At 49.7% G+C, this 26,207-nt stretch overlaps 1 protein-coding gene across 5 annotated transcripts in view; it reads left to right on the forward strand.

Annotated features, from left to right (window-relative positions):
• Window positions 1–26,207, forward strand: part of VPS13D (vacuolar protein sorting 13 homolog D) — a 247,996-nt gene that overhangs the window by 186,369 nt on the left and 35,420 nt on the right. For all 5 annotated transcript variants that reach the window (XM_079142502.1, XM_079142503.1, XM_079142504.1 and 2 more), the window contains 2 exons: window positions 14,909–15,041; window positions 17,744–17,939. In XM_079142502.1, the coding sequence (XP_078998628.1) occupies window positions 14,909–15,041; window positions 17,744–17,939 (329 nt within the window). The remainder of the gene's footprint in view (window positions 1–14,908; window positions 15,042–17,743; window positions 17,940–26,207) is intronic.

A 26,207-nucleotide genomic window follows, 5' to 3' on the forward strand; every position in this document is an offset into this window, starting at 1 on the left:
GAAAATGTTTAAGTAAACATTTCCTGCAAGCTCTTAAATTTATATAATAAAACATTAGTTTGGAGGCATTAACTTTCAATGCTTTCACTGAAATGAAAATTAAACAGAAAACACTTCCAAAAACAGCCCCTTGTCTCAGTTGTGTTGCCGTGGTAATGTTCAGAGCAGGAGATTGTGGCCACTGGGGACTTGGAAGTGGGCGAGAATCATGCCACAGTTATAAAAGGAGAGGCGCTAATGGCTCCTTGTGGCTTGATGGAGATTTCGCCTTCACGTTGTGCTCCGTTTGATCTTCACAAATGCACACACTGAAGAGTGAAGCAGCTGAGTCACAGGCAGGTCATTGGCTTCTGGGGGGCCAGCACCAGCTTGCAGAGGAGGAGGAGAGCAGGCTCCTTTGTAGCCCCAGCTTTTTCCCGAAGACCACGCTCCATTCTGGAAGCACCTACTCTGCAGCAGCTGCAGCTCTGTCATGTCCGTAGGATCATGGCCTTGCATCATCCCTGTGAGGCCAGCAGGGCAAGTGTGACCAGTACTTCCCTCCTAGTGTGGCAAAGTCAGTCACGCAGGTTAAATGGTTTTGCAAGATCGGGCGGTTGGTGTTGACCAGGCCTTACAACTCCAAGCCTACTATCATCCTGCTAGACTGAGCCTCTGAGAAGAGGTGACCTCCCAGAAAGCTGCACTGTCCTTGCAGCCACACTGGGCCATGTGACTGGGTGACAGGCTCTAAAATCTCAGCAGGCCACACAGCTCTCCAGTCACCCTGTCACCAAGAAGCAGAGCAACAGAGCCACAGACATGTGAGCAGCCCATTTCCAGGGATGTCACCAGCCTGCTTGAACCTTGAGTCCTGTGGCCCAAGCAGGTGAAGGGTGTGGACTGCTCCAGAATGAGCGCCCAGTACCGGACTGGCAGGCAACCAGAGGCGCCTCGGTGGCTAAGTTACATGACAGACAAAGGTCTTGGAACTACAGAGAGGAAGACGGTGCCACTAGGTTCTCTGTAGAGGGTGACACAGAACAGCGGACCAGAAAGAGCCAGCCTCTGCCAACTGGTGACACCGGTCATGTCCCTCCTCGGCTGTCTCAGACCTCAAACTCTCGAACCTGGCAAAATCAGCTCTTCCCACTTTTTGGCCCTTGACTACACAATCTCTGATCCTTTTGTAGAAACTCTTAGGATAGCAGGCTTGGGGAAGAACGTTAGGCCAGCCATTGGCCCCTTCAAATTATGCTGGAGAAATCAAGACCCAGTGAGGGTCTCAGTGCTGTTTAGTCACTAAGCCAGTATTCTAAAACAGCCCCTCTGGCCTCAGGGCCAGCGTTCGGCTGCCTGCTTCCGGCCCTTTAAAAGTGAGGGAGAGAAAAGTGGTGAGCCTGGCCAGACACTGCGTTTGTGCAGCGTTCTTTGTGTGGATCTGGTTGTTGTTGTATATGTCTGTCTCTCACGCCAGATTGAGCTCCTGGAGGACAAGGGATGAAGTCCTGTGCCTCTTGGGTTTTCCCAAGGGTTCTCTGTGCTGAGCCCATCTGTCTTGGGTGAAGGTCAGCTCACCTGCATGGGACGGAAACATGGCTCCTTTGAAGCACTTGATGTCACTAGTCTTTCAGTGGATGTCACCCAGCCAGTAAACACATCAGAATTCATCCTCCTGAGCAAAACAAGGCTTTCCCTCCCCTAAAACCCAGCTATACTTTGATGTAGAGGGCAGTCCCAGGCTGAAGCAGAGATAAAACTTGGGTAGACACACAACTTTGATGCCAAAACTCACATGACTTTGTCGGTTAAGATGAATTCTAAAAGTTTCTCTAAATGTTCATGTGTTTTTCTGTATTTTATTATTATAATTGTTGTCATTGGTTCCTGCTGGTCTGTGTGAGGGAAAAGAGAATCTTCGGTACTGATCTAACCCTGGAAGAAATGGCTGCTTGCGTTCATTGCTCTGTGTGCACACTGCAGCTGTGATCGTGTTCCGCTGCCTGCTGCCCGGCAGGCCTGAAGGACTTGGGGTTTTGTGCTTGGTGATAAGAACACCGTGATCTGAACCTTGTGGCTTTTCTGAGTCCTCCTTCGAGAAGGAAATCCCTGTGCTGCTCTGGCTCTTGCAGACACTGACTTCCGGTCCCGGCAAGAAAGGGGATGGGGTCTGCGCAGTCTGTTTCTTTCAGCTGGTCCCCAATTCTGTCCTGGTGGAGGACGGAGGCCTCCAGACGGCTCAGGCCTGTCTGTGCAGGTGCCAGGTGTGGGGCAGAGCCAGCCAGCAGGTTTGGATGTTCCCTCCTGCTCATGTCACCATGCGTGGGGCCTGGCGGAGGCCTGTCCCTGTCAGCTGGCTCCTGGTGGCGCTGTCCTCCCTGGAGCATGCACCTAAAACCTTTGCATTGTGTTGTTTTACCTTAATCTGGAACACTGTCCCCAACAGAAGACCAAATGGTGGCTCGGGCCCACCCCGGCCAGGCAGGACAAGCACAGCCCCTGGTTGTGCCACACGTGAGTCTCCTGTCCGTCTCCACGCCGGAAGCCCCAGGATGCCCTCCACAGCTGAGGGGTTCTGTCAGAGCGAGATTGCAAAGAGTTAACACTTTTGCTTTTTCGGAAAGTTATCTGTGAAGAGTATTAGTTGTTTAATAAAGCGTGCCTGCCCTCCCGGTGAACCCGCCAGTGACTCCGCAGCTGGGGTCATTCCAAGTTCACGCGGTGGACTTTTGACTGCCTTCTGTGTCTGTGAAAACAGCCGGCAGCTCCTGCGGGGATCATTCATGGGGCCTGTAACACAAAACTATTGCCAACGGGCACCTGCTGGGCGGCTTCCCAGGAGGGCTGGGAGGGAAGATACCACACTCCTCAGGCATCTGTGGAGATAAGAGCAGCGGGGGCTCCTGGGATCCCGCTAATCAGGCCGCGGCCTGAGGCAGGATGTGTGAGGAAGCCAGCTCCCCATCCATGTGTGCTCATTAAAGGCCTTGGACAAAGAGGAGTAGGAAAAGTGTGTGTGTGTGTTTGTGTGTAGGAGGAGAAGGAAGGAAGGAGGTTTGGAGTACATTCTCTAAATTTCCAGCACATTCTTATTTCTCAAAGCAGAACAAAACAAACTAAGGAATCTCAGCCTTTGGTTATTTCTAATCTTTAATTATCATTCATTCTGCCCGACAGTATATTGGCTTTAATAGCTTTTTAAAATGAAATTCCATGTACCATCAAGTACACACCTTTCCCAGGAAATGTCCTGTTCCGGAGGTGCTCTGGGGCATCTGAACCTGGCACGTCTGCCCGCTTGGTCCGCCCGGACAGTCCACAAAGGCTGTGCTCCGCTTTTCCCCTTACCTGCCGGCTGCAGAGGGTCGCGTGCAGAGCAGGGGGCAGCCTGGTTGCGGAGGTGGCTGTGGCCCGCTGTTAGGGTTTGGAAGGTCAGTGTGTGCACTGGGCAGTCCTAGCTCGATGCCACGTCTTCCAGGCGCACTGGCCTCAGAAGACAAGTCACTTGAACTTGTTCAGTCTGCCTGCTCTTTGGTCTGTTGATGTTCCTGCCTGTTCCCGGAACCCTGGATCAACTGTGAACTAACTTATTTATAAGTGTGGACACTTTTGAGTCTGTGGTATTCACTTAATCAGCCTGGTAATGATACATTTCTTGAAAGCAGTTTTGTTCCATGCAAGCCCAAGCCTTTTTTATGTCCTTTTTGATACATTTCACATAAATTGTCTGTGTACAGCCAAGAAGCATGAGATTATTCTTGTAGCGCATGGTAACAATCCCAGGAAATTCCAATCAAGAGCCAGCAACCTGTTTCCTTCATCCTGGGCCTGGTGCCTCTGGCTCTGTCTGTGTTCTGATAAGCAGTGACAACCATGTTGATGTTGTATTTCCTTGGCTTTTCTCGCCCTTAATTTGTTGCCAAAGCCAAGCAGCTTGTCTACTGTCTTGCTTTTTGTTGACCACATAGTTATGGCGCAGTAATCAGCTTGACCATGGAGAATGTTAGTATATTCGCTTGGTATTTATACGTTAATTGCATTTATCTTTATTCCTCAGTATTGCTGTACTGAAAATATGAGATTCTCTAAAAATAACACCAGCTGCTCTGGGGGGTGTGGCTCAGTGGTAGAGTACTTGCCCAGCATGCATGTGGTCCTGGGTTCAATCCTGAGCAGTGAGGACTAGCTAACAGCAGTTGACCACTTTGCCTTGTGCCAGGTCCTGTTCTGAGTCTTCTCTGAGTCATATTAATTGATCCTCATAGAGGTCGTCTGACTGCTGGTTTATAATAAGAACATGGTTGCTCAGAAAAATCAAGTAACTTGCCCAAGGTCAGGAAGGGAGCTGAACCGAGAACGGAGGCTGTCTGCCTCAGAGCCCACGTGCTTAGCCTGGTGCACAGGGCACGCTCTGCCTGGCAGGCTGCGTCTGGACCTCTGCAGTGCCAGGCTGCAGGAGTGGAGGGAGTGAGGCTGTATTCACAAGGGGGCACGGACAAGTGGAGCCATGGTTAAAGCCATTGCCCATAGCGCCTCTTGTATAAATCGCTCTTGTGGATGCTCCACCATCCTCACTGCTCAGGACCCGGGTGGTGTGGACACTCTTGTTCACGTTGCCTGCAGCACACGCACAGGAGTCTCCCATCAGAGCAGGTCAGAGTTCCTTGGTCATACAGTATTTATATCCCCTCTCTTTATTTTTTTTAAGTTTCCCAGACAATCGAGTTATAATATAACCCTACCTCCATTTGCCCTCGCCTTTTTTCTGTTGTTGTTATATATCTCAGTCCTACTTACGTTTAGCCTCACAAACCATTAACTTTTTCTTTTACATGATCCATACTCACTTAGGTGTCTGTTTATCCTGGCAGTGATGACTTGCTCTTCTTTCACATCGCACTTCTATCCTTCCGCTAGAGAACTTCTGCTGTCGGTCTTCTCGTGGTGACTCTTCTCAGATTTGTTGGGGTGGGGGGTCCTGGGGATGGAACCCAGGGATGTTCTACTTCTGAACTATATCCCCAGCACTTTTTATTTTTTTATTTTGAGACAGGGTCTCTCTAAGTTGTTGAGGCTGGCAGTTCTCCTGCCTCAGCCTCCCGAGTTGCTGGGATTATAGGCATGTGCCCCAGGCCCACCTTCACTTACATTTCTGAAAGACATTTTGACTAAATTTAGAACTCTAGACTGGCAGATTTCTTTGACCCAGTTAAATGGCATCATTCCATGGTGGTTCCGTCATTTCTCTTGAAACAGCTGTCTGGAGGTAATGCACCTTTTCTCCTTTGATTGCTCTTAAGATTTATTATTCTTTGTCTAGTTTTTAGTAGTAATGTGTCCCGGCGTGGTTCTTCCACCTGGGATTTGTAAAACTTACTAAGTTTGAAGCTTAATGTCTTGATAATTTTGAAAAATTCTTGGCCAGTGCCTTTGAGCTACCTCCTTCCTTTTCCTTCTGTGACTGCCGTTCCGCAGAAGTTGGCCTTGCTGCTCCACCGGGTGCCTCTGGGCTCCCTGCTGTGTGCCCTCCCTGGTTTCTTCTTGGGTTCACTGGCTATTTTCTGCTGCCTCATTTCGCACTTCAGTAATCCTCCTTGGTGTCTGTCTACTCTGTGCTGTGTTAGAATCTTATTTGCAATTTTCTGGTGAAATTCTCCATCTTTTAGTACATTTTTTAAAGATAGTAGTCATACTACATTGGTGAGTGAGCTCATCTGGTTTTTGTCCCCCACTTAGTTTCCAGGCAATTTAGACTTATTTTTGTACATGTTTGGTAACTACTGTTGAGTTCTGGGCATTGCATAGGAAAAAAAAATCAGAGGTTCTGCCTGACACTTTTCTCCCCAGAGATTGACTTCCTTCTTTCCTTCTACCTTCAGGTGTGTGGGGCTTTGATCCTCCCTCATCCCATGCAGACCTGCCCTGCAGAACCTGTTTTAGAGCTTTCCTTGGTCATGCAGGGTGTTCACAGCAGGACCTTCCCAGAGGGACTGGTATTTCAGGAAGGCTCAAAACCTTCCTTAACCCTGAGGAAGGATTCTTTGACAACAGAAGGAAGGGGATAGGGTTGGAATGTGCACCAGTAGAGGATATATCAGCCTCCTGAAGTTGAAACGGAGGCCTTGAGGACACCGTCCTGGAGAATCAGCTCTGCGTAGGTGGTGGTGTGTGTTGGGGGGTCTTTTGTGTAAACAAGGGTTAATTCACTCTTTTTTTTAAAGTTGTCAACACACCTTTATTTTACTTGTTTATATGTGGTAGGCAAGGGCTCCATCACTGAGCTACAACCCAGCCCTGATTCACTCTCTTGTAAGTAAAAAGCACATTGAACTGGAGCCCCTGCTTTCCCACCTTTCTGATAATTGAAGATTTATTTAAAAGCAACACAAAAGCATCAGAATGGGCCCCTGCGACCTTTTGAAAGGGCCCTGTGGCGTTGAATGGTGGCAGGCTCTTCCTCCTCCGGGGATCTTGCATAAATCTGACAACTGGAAAGGGTTTCAAAATGCCATGTCTGCCGGAAGTACAGGGCTGTGCTTCTCAGTGTCCTCTTCCATGTCACCCACTGCGGGGCCGGGGGACAGCAAATGCCTATGAAGGCCCCCTGGGCAAAGGCCAGAGGTTTCTGAGGAGCTATTAAGAAACAGCTAAAATTACAACTTTGCTTTCTTTGCTCATCCAAAGGGGGGAACATCTGACTCCTTTTTGAGAAGAACCTTCTCGGGTCCTTTCATTTGAGCCTGGGGACCAAGCCGGCTTTCTGGAGAAACGACAGGACTTGAGTACCTTAGAGCTGAGCTTCTGTTTCCGCCCCAGCCTGCCCTCCAAAGGAGGGGCTCTGTTCTGTGCTCTGTCTGGAGCTAAAGACCAGCTCCCAGGGGGTATCCCTGCCTGGAGTGTGACTCCCGGACACTGCCTGGAAGTGAGAGGGGCACTGGACGCCTGGCTTTCCCCAAACTCAAGCTCCATCTCACTGGCCCCATAACAAGTTAGTTGGTTGTTAGAAAGAATTCAAGAATTTCTCCTGTGAATGATCTGTTACTCTTGGTGGATCTGGGAGAAGCAAAGGATCGGCAGAGCCAGACAGAAGGGGCGTGAGGACTGCCTGGGTGAACTTGAGGATCTCTTTCGGCCCCGGATGCTGTGGGTTTTGCCTGTTCGCCTACCTCGTCTCCTCCCTCTGCGTTCACATCTCCTTGTGTCAGCTCCTTGTACACATCCTTATTGGAGCATCAGCTCCTTTCTGGACTTGGATTTGCTGGACGAGACCAGCCCTGACCAGCGCTGCCTAAGCGAATCTCTTAGCTTGGGCAGTGCACCTCCTGCAGGAAACCGTGCCCTGTGCGCCGCTGCGTAGGAGAGCGGACCTCTGGTCCGCAGGCAGGAGCTCTTGAAATGGCTGTTCCCAGTCCACACCCCTCATCTTTACTCCCAGTGCAAATGGTGTGTGCCAGCAAGGTGACGCAGTGTGACACATTGTCACCCTTGTAATGGACGTTTACTAAGCCTCCTGTTATTGGTGCCTGTGAAAAATAGCTTTGTGGGAAAAAAGATTTGGCTCCTTGGCTGCAAGGCCTGCAGTAAGGTCTGGATGATGGAAAGTAGGACAGCCAGCCAAGGTAGGGACTGGAGACTGATTCTTTAGTTTGTCCAGTGAGTTGTAAGCAATTTTTCAGAAACTTGGTCATTTATATACTCCTGTCAACCACCTTCCTTTGTCAGCTCCTCTGCCTGGGAGAGGAAAGAGGTATGCCTGGTGTCTCCTTGGCTCTTCCTGGCATTTAGGAAGGGGTTTTCCAAAGAGTTGATAGTAAAAATCAGGGTTGGGGTCACTCTCTAGATTACTGTTGAATGCAGTAGATGCTTAGGGGACACTCGTTAGAGACGGTCATGATCTTTGCAGTGTCATCTGTAAAATGGGGGTGACACTTGCTTTCCTTCTCAGCTGATGAAGTGTGTCGCAGATGCTGGCAAAACAGCCTGGCAGCAGTATCGGCTGCTGCGTGTGATTCCAAAAGCAACCCTGTCGCTTCAGCAGCTGGAACTGTGCCCTCTCCTGTTCCACTGCACACTCACCTCAGCTTCATTTATTTAAAGAACAGTTGGGAGCAGATCTCGTCCTAAAAACCTCATAATTATCTGACTTTGGTGGCCAGAAGTTCAGCCTGTACTGGTGCCTGCATCTGTGGTTCTTCGCAGTGACATCGCACACCTCCCTGCTTCCCAGGCAGTTGGCATTAAGGAGAATATTCTTTTGAAATACAAAGTACTTCACAAGGATGGAGTTTTTGTGACTGGAACAGAGATGAGCTTGCGTCTTTTCTGTTGAGGAATGTTCCATTTTGTTTCTGAATCTCTGTACTTTGAGAGGTCAGTCTATATGTAACTGACGTGTTCGTCTTTCCTCTGTTCCAGGTGGGCACAGGTGATTCCTGTATTCAGGATGAGACTTGCGGGACTCAGTCAGAGGGTGGGCCAGCTGGGGGAAGACCGGGATTTGCAGCAACCACCCGAGCTGTGCTGTGGCCCAGGGTCTCGTCCGGGTGCTTTCCTAGCTGAGGTCTTTGGGTAACTGTGGGTCTAGCTCTCTTGTCTCCTGGATGAAAACGCGTTCTGCTCCTGCCTGCCCAGCTGATTCTAGTGACAGAGTTGGCCTTGGGACTCTTTTATGAAGCCTGTGTGCTTCCCTAGAGTGGAAATGATTCGTCTGTTGTGTGGCCACCATTGTGTGACCACCACAGAGGGACCCTCGCCTCCCATCCCGACCGTCTCCTGGTTCAGTGCTCAGGCGCAGCCACATCCATCATGGGGCAGCCCCGCGTGGATGCAAGCTGGGGCTCCCTCCTGGGGTCGGAGGCCCCTCCCCTGGCCAGCACTAACTGGCTGCCTTCACGCTTCTGGGTTCTCAGCAGTGGGTGAGCAGAGCCTGGCACCTCATACTGCCACCCTGCCCTCTGGCACAGAAGCCCACAGCAAGCACTGCTGATGAACAGCCAAGTGCAAGGTCACCATTCCCTGTACAACTGAGTTTAAAGATGCGCCTTGCCCACGGGATTCTTGAAAATGGTGTGGGAAAAACAACCAGGACTTGATCAGCCCGACTGCTCGCCTGTGAGGTCTTTGCCTCTCTGCTTTAGCCCTTTAGCAAACTCTACCAGTCAGCGTGAGAGAAAGAACAATCCTGTGCACAAGTGCTTTAAGCCTCTCTGGCTTCCACGTTCATCTGAGGCAACATCTGAGTTCATAACTGGGTCACAGTTGCAGAAGGTCAAGAGAGACCCCCCCCCCCGCCCCCGTCCCCGCAGCGGGCATGTCTTGGGCTGGTTAAGACCCTGGGACAGTGCTGAGGCTCGACGGGGTTGTGTGCTGAGATGGTGACAGGTGTCTGTGGCTATCTGTGGATAACTGAAAAGGACTTGGGGTCTGGTAAGTGTTACATGTGAAATGGCGACATGTGGATGTCCTCGGGCAAGGAGGGAGGGTTCCTAGATCTCCAGAGACCAAGAGGGCAGCCAGGCGGCAGGAGCAAGGTCATTCATTGCTTTAGGGATGTGGAGGGAGCGGACATCCTGGCTTTAGAATGTCTTTGTTCTTATTCATGCTCCCCTTTCTGAGTTCTTTGCCTCAAGAGCTCTGCACACTGCCGGGCGCCATGGCGCAGGCCTGTCACGCCAGCAGCCTGAGGGGCTGAGGCAGGAGGATCGTGAGTTCAAAATGAGCCTCAGCAATAGCAAGGTGCTAAGCAACTCAGTGAGACCCTGTCTCTAAATAAAATACAAAAGAGGGCTGGGAGTGTGGCTCAGTGGTGGAGTGCCCCTGAGTTCAGTCCCTGGTACCAAAAACAAAAAGCCCTGCATGCTCTACCAACAGGTAGAACTGGAAGCTGGCACCCCACTCCAGTTCTGAGTCGCCTCTCTTTCGCTGAACCCTGCCCCCGCCACGCCTGTCTCTCTTCTCCAGGCCCTTTCCTGTTTCTCGCTCTCCTTCATTTGGCCAAGCAGAGACTAGTAGGTCGGTTTGCAGTTGTCAATCATAGACCGTCACTGGTGTTTGGATCACATTTTCCTTTAACTCTTCCCTATTCATAAGAATTGGGAGAGAATTCTTCAATATTAAGACCAAACACAATCAGGATGATTTTTAAGTGCGGATATTTTAATTACATCAAGCAGAAGGAGTGGTGAAGAGCTTGGTTTTGAAGCGACTTAGGTCTTATGACAGGTTTTCTTGCTCACCCCCGCAGAGTTGAGAGTGACTCTTGTGTCTCAGGTCCTGAGCTGCACTGAGGAACTTGTAGAAAGGGTGGGCAGACTGCGGGCGGGGCATTCTGCCCCCACACCTCCTAAACCTTCGGAGCAGCCTCTGGGGTAGAAGGCGTCCGGGGTTTGCAGAGGATAACCTGAGGTTCAGGTGGGTTGAGTGGCTTCCTCCAGGGTGCACGGTTAGCAGGCAGCAGGAAGGTTGGGCTCCTTGGCTCCTGCCTGTCCAGTGCCACCATGGTGCCACGTGGCTCATGGCAGCTTGACTTACAGGCACAGTGTGTCTGTGGCTTTCCTGGTGGTCTGTGCTCCAGTGGGGCTTCTCACAGGCCAGGCTGATGGGATCAGAGCTGTGCTGGAAGCTGACTCGCAGCTGTTCAGCTTTGCACGTGGACAAATACAAGACTCCTCCCCTGTGCTAGAGTCCTGTCACTTCTCTTTTCCTGTGATACATGGTCACCATCTGCTCTGGTGACAAGGAAGATACTGTCACCAGCATTTACTCAGTGGAGCAAGGATATTAAAGAGGAAATTTCCATTAGGTAAATAACTGTGAAAGAGGAGCCTGGGAGAAGGGGAGACGCTCCAGCTCAGCTCCTGTTACACTGGCCAAGCACCATTGGCACCCCATGCTTGCTGAGTAGCATAAAAGGGCTGGGAAGACGGACAGGACAAAACAGAAGGACACAGTGTGAATGTTTTTCCTTATGCCATTCCAGCATCTACTTGAATTTGGGTTTTATAATACCAGCTGTTCAGAGCCAGGCCCCAAACCCCAGCTAATTTGCAGTGCCTCTATTTTGAATGGACAATGGGATTGGTTTTGGAAGATTGGGTGTTGACACACAGTGTTTTAGCTATTCAGGAGAACTGGCATCTTCAAGTACTTCTGAGGTTTTTACCCCATTGCTGAAAATAGTGCCTTATAGAAATTAATGACTTTGGACTGTGGCCAGAATTCATAAGGGCAGCGAGTATTGACGCGTCCTTCAGCAAAAGAAGGGGGAAGTCATTGTCTTTGCAAGAGCAGCAGCAGGTTTTCTGAAGGACATTCTGTTCCTTGGAGCCTTTCATCTTAGCTAGGACACATTCACTTCAGGCCTAAAGTATTTTGTGAACTTGAACTTGCTACAGAATGAATTTGATTGACTTAACCCTCTACAAATGCCCTTCTGGTATACAGGTACTGTTTATGGCCAGCAGGTGACAGATTATCTACACATTACCTCCCAGCTGCCAGTCACGTTCCCATCCTGAGTGTCAGCGCTCGCCCTGCTCTGCTGCCTTTAGGCCCCTCTGCAGGCAGACGGCTTCCACCCCCTGGTGGAGCCCCAGGCCAGACGCCTCGCCAGCCCTGGGGAGTCCAGTTATTCCTGTTTTGCAGGGGTTCAGGCAGCATTTTATTGAATGTCGGTTACGGATCATCTGTACTGAGTGCCTTGCACACATATCCAACTCTGTGGCATCCTTGGAGGTAATATGTTGATCCCTGTTTTGAAGACAAGGAAATGGAAACTTTTAAGTGTCACAGTCAGAATTCAAGCTCAGGTGTGATTATCTTCTGTGACACCACATACCTATCTGGGCTTAAAGGCAGGAGGCAGAACCACTTCTGACTTCTCGTTGCCAGTCTGTGGGCTGCGCAGGGGGGGCTCTGCACCCTGCTGGTCTACCAACGGGCTCTGCGGCTGGGATGTACCTGGGCACGCCTTGACGGTTCAGCCTCTTCACCAGGGCCTCTGGGATTTGTTTCTCCACTGTCCGAATAATCTGAATATCTGCCTCTGGGCTTCATTTGTCATGAGACAATTTGGGGGTGGGGTGAAAGATGTCCTGGATTGATCAAATCCCCCTCTGCATAACCCCGTAGCTCTTGGGGGTATCTGCTGGTTTTTTTTTTTTCTTTCTTTTTTCTTTTTTTTGCGGTGCTGGGGATCGAACCCAGGGCCTTGTGTATCTGCTCTGTTTTGATGCTTATTTTCAAAGTTGATGATGTGGGCGAAATAATGCTTCCCAGCTTCAGCAAACACCAAGACCAGAGGGCACCCACATGGGTGCTGCTGGAACCCCTCCCTCTGCTTCCTTCGGGTGGGAAGCCACCTGGAGCCAGGGAGGGGGTGTGGCTTAGCTGCCCTCTGAGGTAATGAGATGCGGGATTAAGGAGGACTATGTAAATGCCCCACAGTAAAAGGAGGTCACTTTTGTGTGGCGGCCTGGATCCAGTACTCAGATTTAGAGGGCTGGATCAAGCCCTGCTTTGGTCACTACACCTGTCATCTCTCTGGCTTTGGTTTAGTTCCTGTAAAATGTCTCTCCTAGTAAGATCAGATTCACCTCCCATCAATACAGTTGGTTTGATCATAGATTCCAATATGTACTCAAATTTTCGGTTCTCAAAGCTACATTTCCAAGGGAGAAAACTTTTATTATGGTTGCCTGCTAATATCTTTGTAGCCTTAACTTTTTACTCACAAGTAACAAAGGACCAGTCTAGTTTGCTTGACAAGTAATATTTTTATAGACAGAGGAATGGGATTCAGGCAGAAAGCAGTCCTATAGGAAGTTGACTGGGTATACACCTTTCCATGGCAAAGGTAATGCACGCGGCCAGGCCCAGGGGTGTGGACCTTAATCCTACTTTCTCAGGTGGCTGAGGCAGGAGGATCAGGAGTTCAGCTCCATCCTGGGCAACTTAGTAAAACCCTGCCTCCAAAAACATAAAAAAGTGAGGCAGCAGAGGAGCAGGTGGAAGACTCCAGCTTTGGAGGGAAGAGCGGTCGGCAGGTCATCTCACCCATCCTCCTTGGGTCGCTACAGAGAACGCCCAGGAGCCAGTCGTTGGCACTTAGATGGGGTCCCTGACCTAGGATCCACGGTCCTGCCTTAGTGACATCCCCGGCGCCTCTCACTGGCCTGAAGAAACCGTCAGTTTGGCTGTCATTGACTCTAGGTAGACAGCGTTCTGGAAAAGGCAGGGCAGAAAAGCAAACAAGTAACGGACGAGGCGGCTTGGATTTCCAGAGAGGTCAGTGATCGCCGCCCTTGGCGGAGATGGCCTTGGGCTGAGTGGAAGGATTGGGTGTCCCCTTGCTCACTGCAGGAGCCACCGCCCACCCAGCTTTCTGTTACCAATGTCTGGAAGCCTCAGGACTGACCGTTTCCAGGACAGACTGATCCGAGTTTGGCACCACCCCTCCCCAGATCAGAACAGATGGCCCACCCGGGCCCTGGTACTGGTCCCCAGGCAGGCCGCTTGCCCCGAGTGCTCTGTGAGCTTGTATCTAAGTGACATTCCTGTGAGTTTTCTGAAAGGTTAGTCTTGGGTCATTGGCACTTACACCTCTTGTTTTGGTAGATTCTTCCTGAGAAGGTTAATTATATATTTGATATCCTTCTCTTTTTATGCCTGAATGATGAGGATAAGTACCCTGTGGTTTATTAACTGTCACTTTAAACCTTTTCAAATTGCCTTGTGACAAAACAGAGTTTTATGTCCTTTTTATCCAGCTTTGATGGGTGAGACAGCTCCTCTGGTTAAAGTATGCTAGGATAAATAAAATCCTCCGACTTGTGGGGGCGGATGGGTTTGCATTTGAAGCTGTGAGTTCAAGTCTGCTGGGCCTGTGAAAGGGGTCCTCCCCTGGTAAATCTTTCCCTCTACTTCCTTTTTACTCTTGACAGATGGGGCTTGGCACCTCATAGGGAGTTGGCGAATGAGTGAAAGAAGGCACTACTTAAGGGAGGTTAATCTCTCCCGTTTTTAAATTTTATATCATTTATTTTCATGATGCTTGGGACTGAACCTAGCGCATCACACACGGGCCCACATGGGATGTAGCACTGAGCTACATACATCCTTAGCCACCCCTCAATACAAAACCCTAAAGCAGTAGTCTGATCTATTTCCTGTTTAGAGTCCAACTGACTGTTAAAGTGAAGGACCTGTGTCCCTACCATGGCAGAATCCCAAATCTCATTCCCCTCCGCACAGGTCACTGGTCATTTTGTTATACCATTTCCTCTCTTTCTCTCCCCCCCCCCCCACCTCTCAGTAAATTTGTTAGTACTACAGGTTAGATATCCCTTATCCGAATTGCTTGGGACCATAGGTCTTTTGATTTGGGTTTTTCCCAAATCTGGAATATTTGCATGTGAATAAGATCCTGGGGATGGGACCCACGTCTGACACGGAATCCATTTATTGTTGGCATGCGTCTTACGCACGTCACTGCAAGCTAACTTTGTAGGGTATGTTTGGAGCACCTGTGTTCTGACTCCACCCCCAACATGAGGTCCGGTGTGGAATTTCCCACATGTCCTGTCATATCAGGGCTCAGGTTTCACATTTTAGAACATTTTGGACTTTGGATGTTTGAATTAGAGATGCTCCATCTTTACTGTGGAAACTGAGTGTCGTTAGGACTTTTAGTAGTGGCTTTTCAGGCCTGGTTTTCCCCCAGCATCAGCCACCCCCAGCTCGTATCTGCCCAGTGTTTGAGAGCCACTCTGCTGTGGAGCAGACAGTCGTTCATAATTCAGAAATCAATCTCTCTGTAATTAGTATTTATTGAATCATAACTAGGAGCAAGGGAAGATTTTTATTTAAAATAATCAAAATAGTAAAAGTAGTGCCGAGCTTTAGAACTCTTCTTGTTTCTGGTTCTCTGCAGTTTGCAGGGACGTTATCAGATGGCTTGGGGAAGACCATGGACAGTCGGCATCAGTCAGAGAGGGAGTACATCCGGTACCACGCCGCCACAAGCGGGGAGCACCTGGTGGCCGGCATCCACGGCCTGGCTCACGGTAAGTTGCCTGCCCTGGACTAGGGAAAAGAGGCCTCGCGCCCGCCGTGTGCTGAGGGAGAAGGGAAGCTGGCAGCGAAGTGTGGCAGCTGGAGAGGTGCTGCCGAGCACCGCGCTCATGCTCCTCAGGTGTCATCGGGTGTTGTCACCGCGCCCTAGAGTCCAGAACTGCCGCGCAGTACTGCCCTCTGCTCAGCGACGTCCCTCGCAAGACCTTGCAGTGTGAAGTTGACAGGCTGGTGTGGCCCATATAGAAGCACGTTCATGGGATTGCAGACTCACTTGTCCACAGGAGCTAGGCGATGGCCTTGATGGCGTGGACCTGTCCTCTCTGAATTTGAAGTCCTGCTTTTGTTTTGTTTTGTTTTGGTACCAGGAATTGAACCCAGGGGCAGTTAAGCACTGAGCCACATCCTGAGGCAGGTCTCACTGAGGGCCTTGCTGAGTTGCTGAGGCTGGCTTTGAACTCCCAATCCTCTTGCCTCAGCCTCCTGAGCCGCTGGGATTGAGGCATGTGCCACTGTGCCCTGCTGAATTCCAGCTCTTAATACTCCGATTCCATTTCGATTCCAACTCACTTCCTTTTTGTTGCATTTTTCTCAGCAACTTCTGAGTGTGGCATTCAAAGCCCTGGAAACATAGACCCAGCTAGTCCTTCCGCCACCGTCCCCCAGCCCCACACAGCCAAGCATGGCTCCCAAAATGTGCTTCAGGTGCTCATCACTCAGTCCTGCCCACCCTGCCTCTGCCACGCTTCCTTGCCTGTGAAAATCCTCCTCACCTTGTGAGTCCAACTCAGGTGACATTTCCCAGCCCCTCTGCAGTGACAGCCGAGAGGCTGCACGTTGGCAGTGTAGGTCGGCTGTGTGTGTGGTGTACTCTGGTGGGCAGTGAGCACCTGAGAGCTGAGCCTGCTCGTGCCTGTGGGCCTTGCCTGACCCGCATGCAGCTCCTGCTCAGTAGGGGGGTAATTGAACTGTTCACACAGATCCTTAGGAATCGCCTCAAACCCTCAAAGTCATATCAAGCCTGATCAGTCATGCCTGTCTACATTTGGAGGAAGAAGAGGGAATATAGATAATGAAAGTCATGTCTGTTTATGTTTAGGACACTGTGTTTATTGCAGTTTGTTCATCAGCTTTCCCAGTGGCAAGCTGTGGGTCACAGTGCCTTTACTCTCCCTGAGATTGTTTGGCTGTGAGAAGAGCAGCTCCTAGGGAGGTGTTAGGACAGAAGGACAATTTGGCTGAAATTGATCTCTGTATAGACTAAAGTTGACTTTGAGTAATCGTTTAACATTAAAGATGTAGCCATTCTTTATTAACTGTAATATCAGTACAGTGACAATTGAGGGCTGTTTTAAAGAATATAAAATTTACTGTGTCTGATTGCTATTATCTGTCCAGCATCCTTGCTGGATGGTGAGGGCATGTATTTTTAGATGAATACGTTCATGTACTGAGAAGATGAATGATTAGCTCGAGGACACAGAATCACCTCCAACCAGGATTATGCAGATGATATCCACAGCCTCTCCAGGAACCAGTTAGGCCAGTCTAGGGCCTAGAACCATGGCCTCTTCCAAAGGGGACCCTGTGAGCTCTGGGTTATGTGAAAACGTGGCCTTCAGTGAGATTCTTCTTTAGGAAGATAACCAGAACAGAGCCACCCAGCCTCCTTCGTGTGAAACCGGGAGGTGTGCTTGCCCAGGTTCCTGGCCTTGGTCTCTGGGGCCTGGCCTGAACTCGTTGTCTGTGCTCTGCCAAGATCTTCGCTTGAAGCGTTGGGAGGTGATAGCACTCACTGCGGCCAATGGACCCAGACCCGGAAGGAACGCTGTGGACTGTTAGTGCGTTCTCGTCCAAGGAGTTCCCTTTCCCAGTCTGTCTCACCAGAGCTGGAGAGTCCAGAGAGCACCCTCACACCCGCTGTCAGCGGTGAGCATCCTGAGTGTCCCTGGCACCAGTCCTAGAAATGGTCCCCGGACACCACTGCCTCCCCGCAGCTCCTGCAACCTCTGCCCATTTCTGGTCCCTTCGGAGGCTGCTTCAGTCATCACCGCCAATTTTCAAATTCCTTGGAATGTCTTTTTGACCTAGGCTGGTCTTTTGAAGTGCCCATTGAGAGAGTTCTAGCTAGATTTGGCAGCTCTTGGGGGTGCCCCTTATGAAGGCTTCATTGTTCACTACGATTTCTTATAGCTGATCCCAGCACAGTGCGGATAGTTTTTCCCCATTGCAAACATTCGATGGCATTTGCCAGTCACAGAGTATTCTTGGAAAACTGAACAGGTGTCTTTTTTGCTATCCCTCTGCCTTACCTTTCATGGGATCCCAACTCTTCAGCCTTTCCTCACGGACACAATTTCTAGTCTCTCATGGATTTAATTGTACTCTGCATCTTCTCAGGGTTGCCTGTCCATGCTCTGGAATTGAAAAATGGCCACTGTTAACCTTCCAGCTTTTTCTTTGAATTTTTAAACTGAAGCACACTTTACTTCTGGCCAGCCTATAATGTGTGTCCTCTGGTGCCGGACCTAAGGGGCACATCCATTGGGCTCCCTGTCTCTTGCCTGTCTGACCAAGAGATTAACAAAATGCCCTTGAAGTGTCATTCCCAGTGCAAGGAACTGAGGAGTTTGGCTTTAAATGCTCTGGCTGTTGTCCTTAGCCTGGTGATAGTAGCCCTTGTCTCTTTTGCTAGGTATCATTGGAGGCCTGACCAGTGTCATAACCTCCACGGTGGAAGGTGTGAAAACTGAAGGGGGCGTCAGCGGTTTCATTTCTGGCCTCGGGAAAGGGCTCGTTGGCACTGTGACCAAGCCAGTGGCGGGCGCCCTGGATTTTGCATCTGAAACAGCCCAGGCGGTGAGAGACACAGCCACGCTCAGTGGCCCCAGGTCAGTGGTCATGGGGGAGTGGATTTGCAATTTACAGCTGGGTCTGCTGCTGAGCCACACGAGTGTGTGAGCACACATTTCTGCCTTTGTTGTGTAGTTTTAATCTGAGTACTTGCAACTGCAATTTATGACCTGCCTGATGCAAATACGTGGAAAGAGGCCCAAAAATGTGGCACGAATTTTTTCCAAAGGTAGGTAGGTAAGTAGGTGGGTATTGTACTGTGTTGGTTTCTAGAGAATCAGAAGTAGGACTATATCATCACGAACTTCCCCAGGCACCAAGCTAAATCGACCTGCACATGCCCATGAAGAAAACCCTGAGGTCCCAGGCTGGTAACCCTTGCTCGTACGCCATGGCCTGGTTCCAGAGTCCATGCCGTTGCCGCTTACCACATGGGTTGTTCTTTCTTAGTTTTCCTTCTACTTGAAAGTGCCAGCCAGTCTTCCAAACTCCTTAAAAAAGAGCTGATTCCAGCCAGCCTTCCCCCGCCCCCAGCAAGTTGGCAGTTCTGCTATGGGTTGCTGTCTTGTCTTAACACCAGCTGAGACTGGAAGTCAGATGGCCTGCACCGCTCCACACCCCAGAGAACCCAGGCACCAGCTTAGCTCTGCTTTTCAGTGGCCTTGTTTAGCTTCCCTTGCCTGAGTGACTAATTGGGAATTCTTATCAACGGAGGGCATAATGAGTGTCGTCGTTCCCAGCCAAGCTGGACTCAACTTAAGCCCAGAAGAATTTTGTTGCTGCCTAGATAATAGATGCTCCCTGAGTGAGTTAGTGTGCCCTCTTAGAATGCCTGGGACCTGGGCCATGTCCACACCCTGTCTCTCCCTTAAATAGGATTTGAGGTGAAATCGCCCCCAATTAAAATGAATTCATTTGTCTGCCACAGGAGACCTCACCAGTGACGCATTGCTGCAGTAGGGGACTTGTTTAACCCTGTAGGCAGGGACCATGTGACATGTCTTGCCACAGTGTCTTCCATCTGGAAGCAGCTTTTAAAAAGGGGTCTGTAGTGTTTGCTTTAGTTACGTTACATTCTATTCTCAGATACAAAGCTGAAACAACCCTGAGAGTATTTTGAGGCATTTATGTATTTGTGGAAGGATCAGGCAGTGTGGAGGCTTCAAAATTATCTTCAGTTAGTTATTTGTTTCTTCTCAAAGCCCAAGAAGTCCACCTCCAAAATTTTGTTAAGACGAGACCTACAGAAGTATAAGCAAAATCCAAGACCCCTAAAAAATTCCCAGGGAGTCATCCTGGTTCTTAAAATCCCCAGCAGTCAAGGGATTGACTTATTTGTTCAGAAAAGACTTGGAGTACATGTTTTAAAAGTTTAATGGATTCTCTTGTCCTGTTAGTGTCGTTGACGCAAGCGAACTCTCAGCTTGAACTTAGTAGGTTGTTGGTTTGACTGTCTTGATGCACTGTTGTATTTTTTTTAGGAGCTCAAGTAGTGTAGCCACGGCAACTGCAGATATAAAGGTGTTCTTGTCATTTGTATAAGTTGTCCAGCATTGCCACAGAAGGTTTGACTTAGTGCCAGTCAGTGTATATCTGTCATTTGTCATTTCCAGGCAGTAAGTATTGATTGAAAATTTCCCATGAACTCTGGACTGGGAATATAGCAGGAAACAAGACTGTCCACAGTCTCAGAGAATTTATGATCCATCAGAGCAGCCACACAAGACAGCCATATAAATAATTATTTGCCAAAGTTGTGATAAATGACAGGTGATTAGAGGGTGGGGAGAGACCTCTGACTAGAGAGGGTACAAGGGAGGAGGAGGGCAGCTGGCCCGAAGGCAGGGGAGCCAAGACAGGCTTTCCTGGGGAAGTGATCTCTGGGAGTTGGCCAGGTGAAAGGGGGACGACATCCCAGGTACGGGGAACCCCGCGGGCAACAAACAGAAGGACCTGCTCACTGACCACATGCCAGTCCTTGCCATGACCAGTCTCGTGTGACCTTGTACTTCACTTATAAATGATGACAAGATATGCCGGGAGATCGTGGCCCATCCACAGCCACACAGCTGGAGGTGGAAGAGCCAGATTCAGACCCAGCCCACCTCCTGAAGCGAGCCCAGCCACCCCACCCAGGCCTCGCTGCCCTCCATGGACACGTCTCGTGGATACCAGGGCATAGAAGGCTTCGCAGCTCTTCTGCCGACTGGAGATCTCCGCCTTCCGTTCCCGGTAGTGTGATCGCGCCGAGCCTGCGTGACTCCGTGGCTTCACCAGCACCACATTTTCTTCCCTGGTCCCCCCAGCCTGCTACCTTAGCATTATCAAGATCTTGGCAGCAGAGACATGGCCTTCTTTGAAGATGCTTCCTAGAGCTACACCTCTGAAGGCACTAACAGTGCTGGCCATTCTTCACCGCGGCCCACTGAAGGCTGGTGGCCAGCTACCCGAGAGCTGCACAGCGTGCCGCAGGGTGGGCGAGCAGTAGGGCAGGCCAGTGAGGTCGAACTGAGATTTCCTGGAATTGCTGTCTGCCTGGCCATTGACTCCTCTAGAAACCAGAGCTGCGGTGCTCAGTGAGGAGCACGTGGGCCTGTGACCTGGAAGCTCAGAGGAGCGGAATCAAGCCTCTACCTGTCCTCTCACTTCCTGGAGGTGCCAGTAAGTGTAAGAGCCATGGTGGACATTACCAGATGTGGGTGGGGCAGATGCCATCCATGCTAATGGGGGCCTAAGTGGCTCACAGTGTCCTTTATTGCCCAGAAGAAGCAGTCCTGATCTTCTGAAGCTTAAGCAACAGCCCTTTCACCAGGTTCTTCAGTCCATTTGTCCAGGTCCAGGCTATTAATGAGGAGCCATGCGTTAGAGAGAAAGAGCACTTGACCCGGAAAGCAGTGGGTCAGAGTCCCAACCCCCTTGCTTATTAGCTCTGGGCCCTTGGTCACATCTCCTGGCCTCGCTCTAAGTTTTTTCATGTGTGAATTGGAGATAAATGTACCTGTCTGTCTATCATACTCTCAGGAGTTTGAAGCCCAACCAGCGTCACTTTAATGTGGAAGCCCTACTCCTTTCAGAGCGAGCGCATCAGAGGAGCCGAGCTCCCCAGAGGTGGAGAACGTTCCAGCCTCCAGGGCGCATTGCTGTCCTCTCCTAGAGTCACACTGGTTCTCCCCAAGGGAGCTCTTCTGGGCTTCCTGGAAGTGAGGTTTAATCCTCTCCAGCCATCCTGGTCGATTGAACAGGCTCCAGGGGTGTTACTCAGGGTTTTCCCCCACTGTTTAGACAACAGGGACTAACAAATGATTTGAAGGGATTAGAAGTGAGATTCTGACCGACGGCTGACCTGAGCCCAGGGACCATGCCAGGAACAGAACCCAAGAGTCCCAGAGTCCTGCCTCTGTGTCTCCGCGGGAAGAGACTCCACTTCCTCTGTACAGCTCTTCCAGTGAGAGCTCAGGTCTTCAGCAGGGGATGGCCAAGTAAGTAAGCCATGACGCTGAGCGCCGCGCCTCCCAGTGACCGTCCGAGTCGTGGCAGCACCGGCTCCTTTTTGCGTTTATCTGAACGTGATTTCCTTTGTAAGGAACCCCCTCCTAAGTTCTTTCAGATTAAAGTGCTTCCACCTTCCTCTCCCTGTCGGAGTGTGCGGGCATTCCAAAGAGACACCACCCCGCTTCTCCCCAGGTCTCCTCACGGTTCTTGGGAGGGCAGGTGGGGGTGGAGGCAGGGTGGAGGCCAGTGGGGCCTTTGGCCTCACACGGGTGTCGTGGGCCAATATCCCCCCGTGTGTGTGGACGGCACAAGTGTGTGGCTTGGAACCGAGACAGGAGGCCCCTTCCAAGGCAGCGCTGTGCCAGCTCAGGTTGCATCTTGTCCCTGTGTGTTGGGCCACATTTGTCTGTTCCAGGCAAAGCTGTTGAGAGTGGCACAGAGGCTGCCACTGTGGCGTCCTTGACACCCGGTGAAGAGGCCTGCTGTTAGGCCAGGCCCAGCAGGGTACCCAGATGCACTAGGGCCCGGTTCCCTGCAGAATGTGGTGGCACCTGGTGGTGGCGTTGGAGAGGAACTTGGTAGGATGCTGCAGCCACCCTGGGAGCTGCCACCCCACCACATGAAGCAGCACTGCCCCAGGCAGGAGGCAGCCTGCTACGTGCTCCTCTCCCGGGGTTGCAGACTTTGGGGTGCAGGGCGTGTTAGGAAAGTAGTGGACAAAGATTTATGGAGCCAGCCCTGAGGTTTCCTCCGTAACATTTCTTCACCTTTTTAGTCAAGACTCACAGAGGCAGGGAGAAATGGGAGTTGGCAGAACTTGAAATATTTAAACTAATTTAGCAAAAGCCCAGGAGTGTTGAGCTTATCTCCTATTTAAGTTAGATAAGGAGGAAGGGGCATTTGAAGAATAATGATAGATCAGTGTTTAAGAATATAGCCATCAGCACTGATAGTGTTCTGGAATCCCAGACCCTTGTACTGTGCATGCAGATGTAAATTCCAGTTGCTTGGGAGCTTTTGAGTAATCTCTGGGTTCATTTCACAGAAAAGATTTATGGTGGGCATATTGGACTTTTTCAGTAAAAACACTCCCACCCCAAATTCGTTAATGATGCTTTCCATTAATGATCTCTTGGATGTGAAATTGACGTGAATTTTCTTAAGGAAAAGCCCTTTTAGCATCTGCACCATCCCGGTGACTCTCAGGACAAGTGGGCTAAGACCTCTCGTGGTCACTAGCACTTGAAAGAAAGAGGTCAGTTGGACAGGTTGGAAAGAAGTCAGCAGAGAGAACTTGGGACTTGCTCCCACTGGCTCTCCAGGCTAGTTGGGTGGTTCTGCTTTTGACTCTGCGGCCCTGAAAGCAGCTGTGTGTGGTACTTGGTGTTGCAGTAGCACATCGAGCAGAGCGGGTCTGCATTGAGCCGCTAGCGAGCTCCAAGGCTAACACCTAATGAAAGTCAACGTGTGAGGATTTGCAGGTGCCCTCAGCTTTTCCCACCAGTGTGCCCTGTGCGGCAGAGGAGAGTAGACCATACCCAATGTTTCTGGGCCCAGAGCAAGTCCAGCATTTCTTTGGGAGTTCCTGTTGTCTTAAAACTATAAATGAATTTTTTATTTTATTCCATGTTTATTTTAATAAGAAAAATATTTTTAATTGCTACTCAGTAAAATTCCCCCATGAGGAATATGCACCATGTCATCCTGTGGCTACTGCCCCACACTCATTTAAGAAGTTAGAGCACACAGCTTTTTATCACTGTGACCAGAACACCTGGCGAGAACAGCCTCAAGGAAGAGAAGTTCGTTTTGGGCTCATGGTTTCAAAGGTTCAATCCACAGTCGGCCAACGCCATGCTTTGTGCCTGAGGTGAGGCAGATCTTCATGGTGAAAGGCAGGTAGTTGCTCAGCTCATGGTAGCTGGGAAGCAAAGAGAAAGCAAGGAGACAGGGACAAGATATAAACCCCAAGGGGCATCCCCAATGACTGCTTCCTCCAGCCACGCCCTACCTGCCCACAGTTACCACTCAGCAGAACCATTCAAGTTACTACTCCTCAAGTGGATTAGTCCCCTGATGAGGTCACAGCTCTCGTAAGCTGATCACTTCACCTCTGACATTCCTGCAGCCTAACCCACAAGCTTTTCAGAGGACATTGAAGATCCAAATTATAATAAACTGCCAGATGAGTCCTGCAGACTGTGGAAGCATCAGTATAGATATGCATATGGATAATGGTGAAAAGCGGAGGTTGGTTCTGTGTGCGTCCTTGAGACTCTGCCTCTCACCTTGGGCACGTCTGTGTGTGGGCTTACAGCTCTCTGTGCTTGTGGCAGCTATAGTGTTAGCATGCCCATCTCCATGGAATGTCGTGTGCATGAAATGAAAACATGATCGCTTCATCCACTTGGAGGGAAGGACTGTCAGAGCTCACCTCTGCTGTCCACTGGGGGTGGGGGGCACAATGGATCTAGTGGCCATGGCTGCCACATCATCTGCCTTTGGCTTTGCCTGTGGTGTAAGAGAGCTGTGTCTCTTCACCTCCTGAGCTCACCAGGCCAGGTCTTTCCAGAGACTGTGGCGGTGGATGGGTCATTTTCCCCTCCTTAGTCTCCCTGAGCAACCCCGGGAGAAGAAATAGCAACAGGAGCTGCGTTCATGGCCGTGGATGTCTCACTGGGTCTGAAATCATGCTAATGAAGTTGCAGGGTAAGATATTTTTAAGAAACAGCCTTCATGCCTTATAAGTTAAAACTCCTCTCACAGGAACACAAGCAGAAGAATCCTATTTTCTGAGACAGACTTCTTCCCTCTTGCTGAACTCTAAATACTGCACCCCTTTCACTCAGAGGCCCCAGACAATGCCATCCTCATTAGAGCAGAACTATGGCAAGCTCAGATCTGCTGCCGGAAAAAAAACCAAGCGTGTGTGTTCATGCACACACGTATTTGAGAAAAGCCTTTCCATTTCTGAAATCCCATGACTCATTTTTATGCAAGATTATCTGTTAGGGGGAAAAACACTTTTTTTTTGGTCATGGTACATTATAATCGTTTCTAGAAAGGAGAGTGTCTGATTTTTGCCATTTTTGGCATGCAGAGATGACTGACTTCATGGAAACAGCGTGACCCTGTTCCCAGAAGTAAAAATCACCTCAGTGTAAGCACATACGTCTTTATGTCCAGTCCCCGTATCTCGGTCAGCAGGGCCAGTCACAAGAAAGTAGAGGAGAAAGTGTGGGAGCCCCGACTTGGCTTCTGCCATTGAAAAATCAAACCACCGAGCCACCATAATATGCGGTCCATTCTGTGTTCAGTGAATTCATTTTTCAAAACTCCAGGGTGATATCCAGTCCTAAGCACACCTAAAATACACATTGGAGGCTTTGGTTTGAACTGGGTCTGTAGTTCTTCCTGAGGAAAATGTGTATTTTGTGCATTAAAGAAGGATGATGAGCCATTTGCCGTGTGTGGAACTCCTCAACAGCAGCCCTGGACTTAATTGTATTTAGGTTTGGGTGACTGCTGCTCGACTTTCATGGCTCCCCGTATGGCATTGTCCATCTTTGCCCAGGATGAAATTGGAATCTTCCTGAAGGAGACAATCCAGGTTCCAGTTGAGATGCCCTGCTCTCGAGACCTTCAGACTCTAAGATAATTCCTCGCTACAGACTAGCAGAGAATTAAAGACTTAGTCTTGTATTTCAAGTAAAGGCTCGTAAGCTTTGGGAGAGGGAAAGGTGGACTTGGTGGTTATAATTCACCTTTATCTAATATTCTCAAAGACGGATTCTTGCTAAATCTCTTGCATTTCATCCAACTGGAGAAAAATAAGATTGAGTTAGTAAAACATTTTTGTCACAGTATACTTTAAAAGAAATAGTGTTTTATTATACTGAGTTTATGTAATTCAGGTCAAGTTGGTAGTGTTGCTAATTCATGTCCTTAGTGGACTTACACTAATACTTAGTAATTTCTAATTAGCGCAGAATTTGTACATGTGGAGCCTATTAGAACAGCAGGTCTCAAAATTTGGTCTAGGAATCTCTGTGGAAGCCCAGATCTATAACATTAAGCCTACATTTATATGTTCGTATATGAATTCATATGTACACAGCAGTTTCTGTAATATTCTCTGATGAGGATACAATGGAGTTTTCCAGACTCTGCACAGTGTGTGATACTGCAAGACTGACTGGAGAAGCAGATGAGAGAATGCAGCTGTTCTCTAGGCAGAGATTTGCAAAAACGTAAACCCTGCCTGCCTCTTACCCTCAGTGACTTCGAGCATGCTCCTAACCAACTCAGTCACCTGTACCTGGTCGATTCCCTTGACGTGCTGTTCTGTTTGAAAATACAGTGATGATCCATCGGGATGCTGGTAAATAGCACGTCTCGGTGATGGAGGATTAATTTGGATTAAGCTGAAGGAGCCACCGTAATGCGATACTCCACTTGGGCTTTCTGCCAGTAGTTGTCAGCCCCCTGGTTGCTCCTGACTTTTACTGGGTTTCTCAGAGTAGCAATGGGAAAGATTTTATCACACATCAGGAAGACCTCTTACAATAATTCACCTACTTTAGTCCTTCACTTTAACCTACCATCCCAGTAAATCCTGCCTCTGCAGCATGGTGAGCCCTGAGCAGAGTACTTCAAGGGCAAGTCTGTCTTGTCAGGAGGCCACTTGGTTATTAACCCCGTCCTGCTCTGTCAGGTAATTCTGAGGGTGTGTCTGTTTCAAAGTTTATTTCCCAAACCGCATGGTTCTACCCCGGCAAGGTTGGTGGAGAGGACAGGCCCAGGATATTTGGATA

This window comes from Sciurus vulgaris (genome assembly GCF_902686455.1).
Source record: "Sciurus vulgaris genome assembly, chromosome: 1".
NCBI lineage: Eukaryota > Metazoa > Chordata > Mammalia > Rodentia > Sciuridae > Sciurus > Sciurus vulgaris.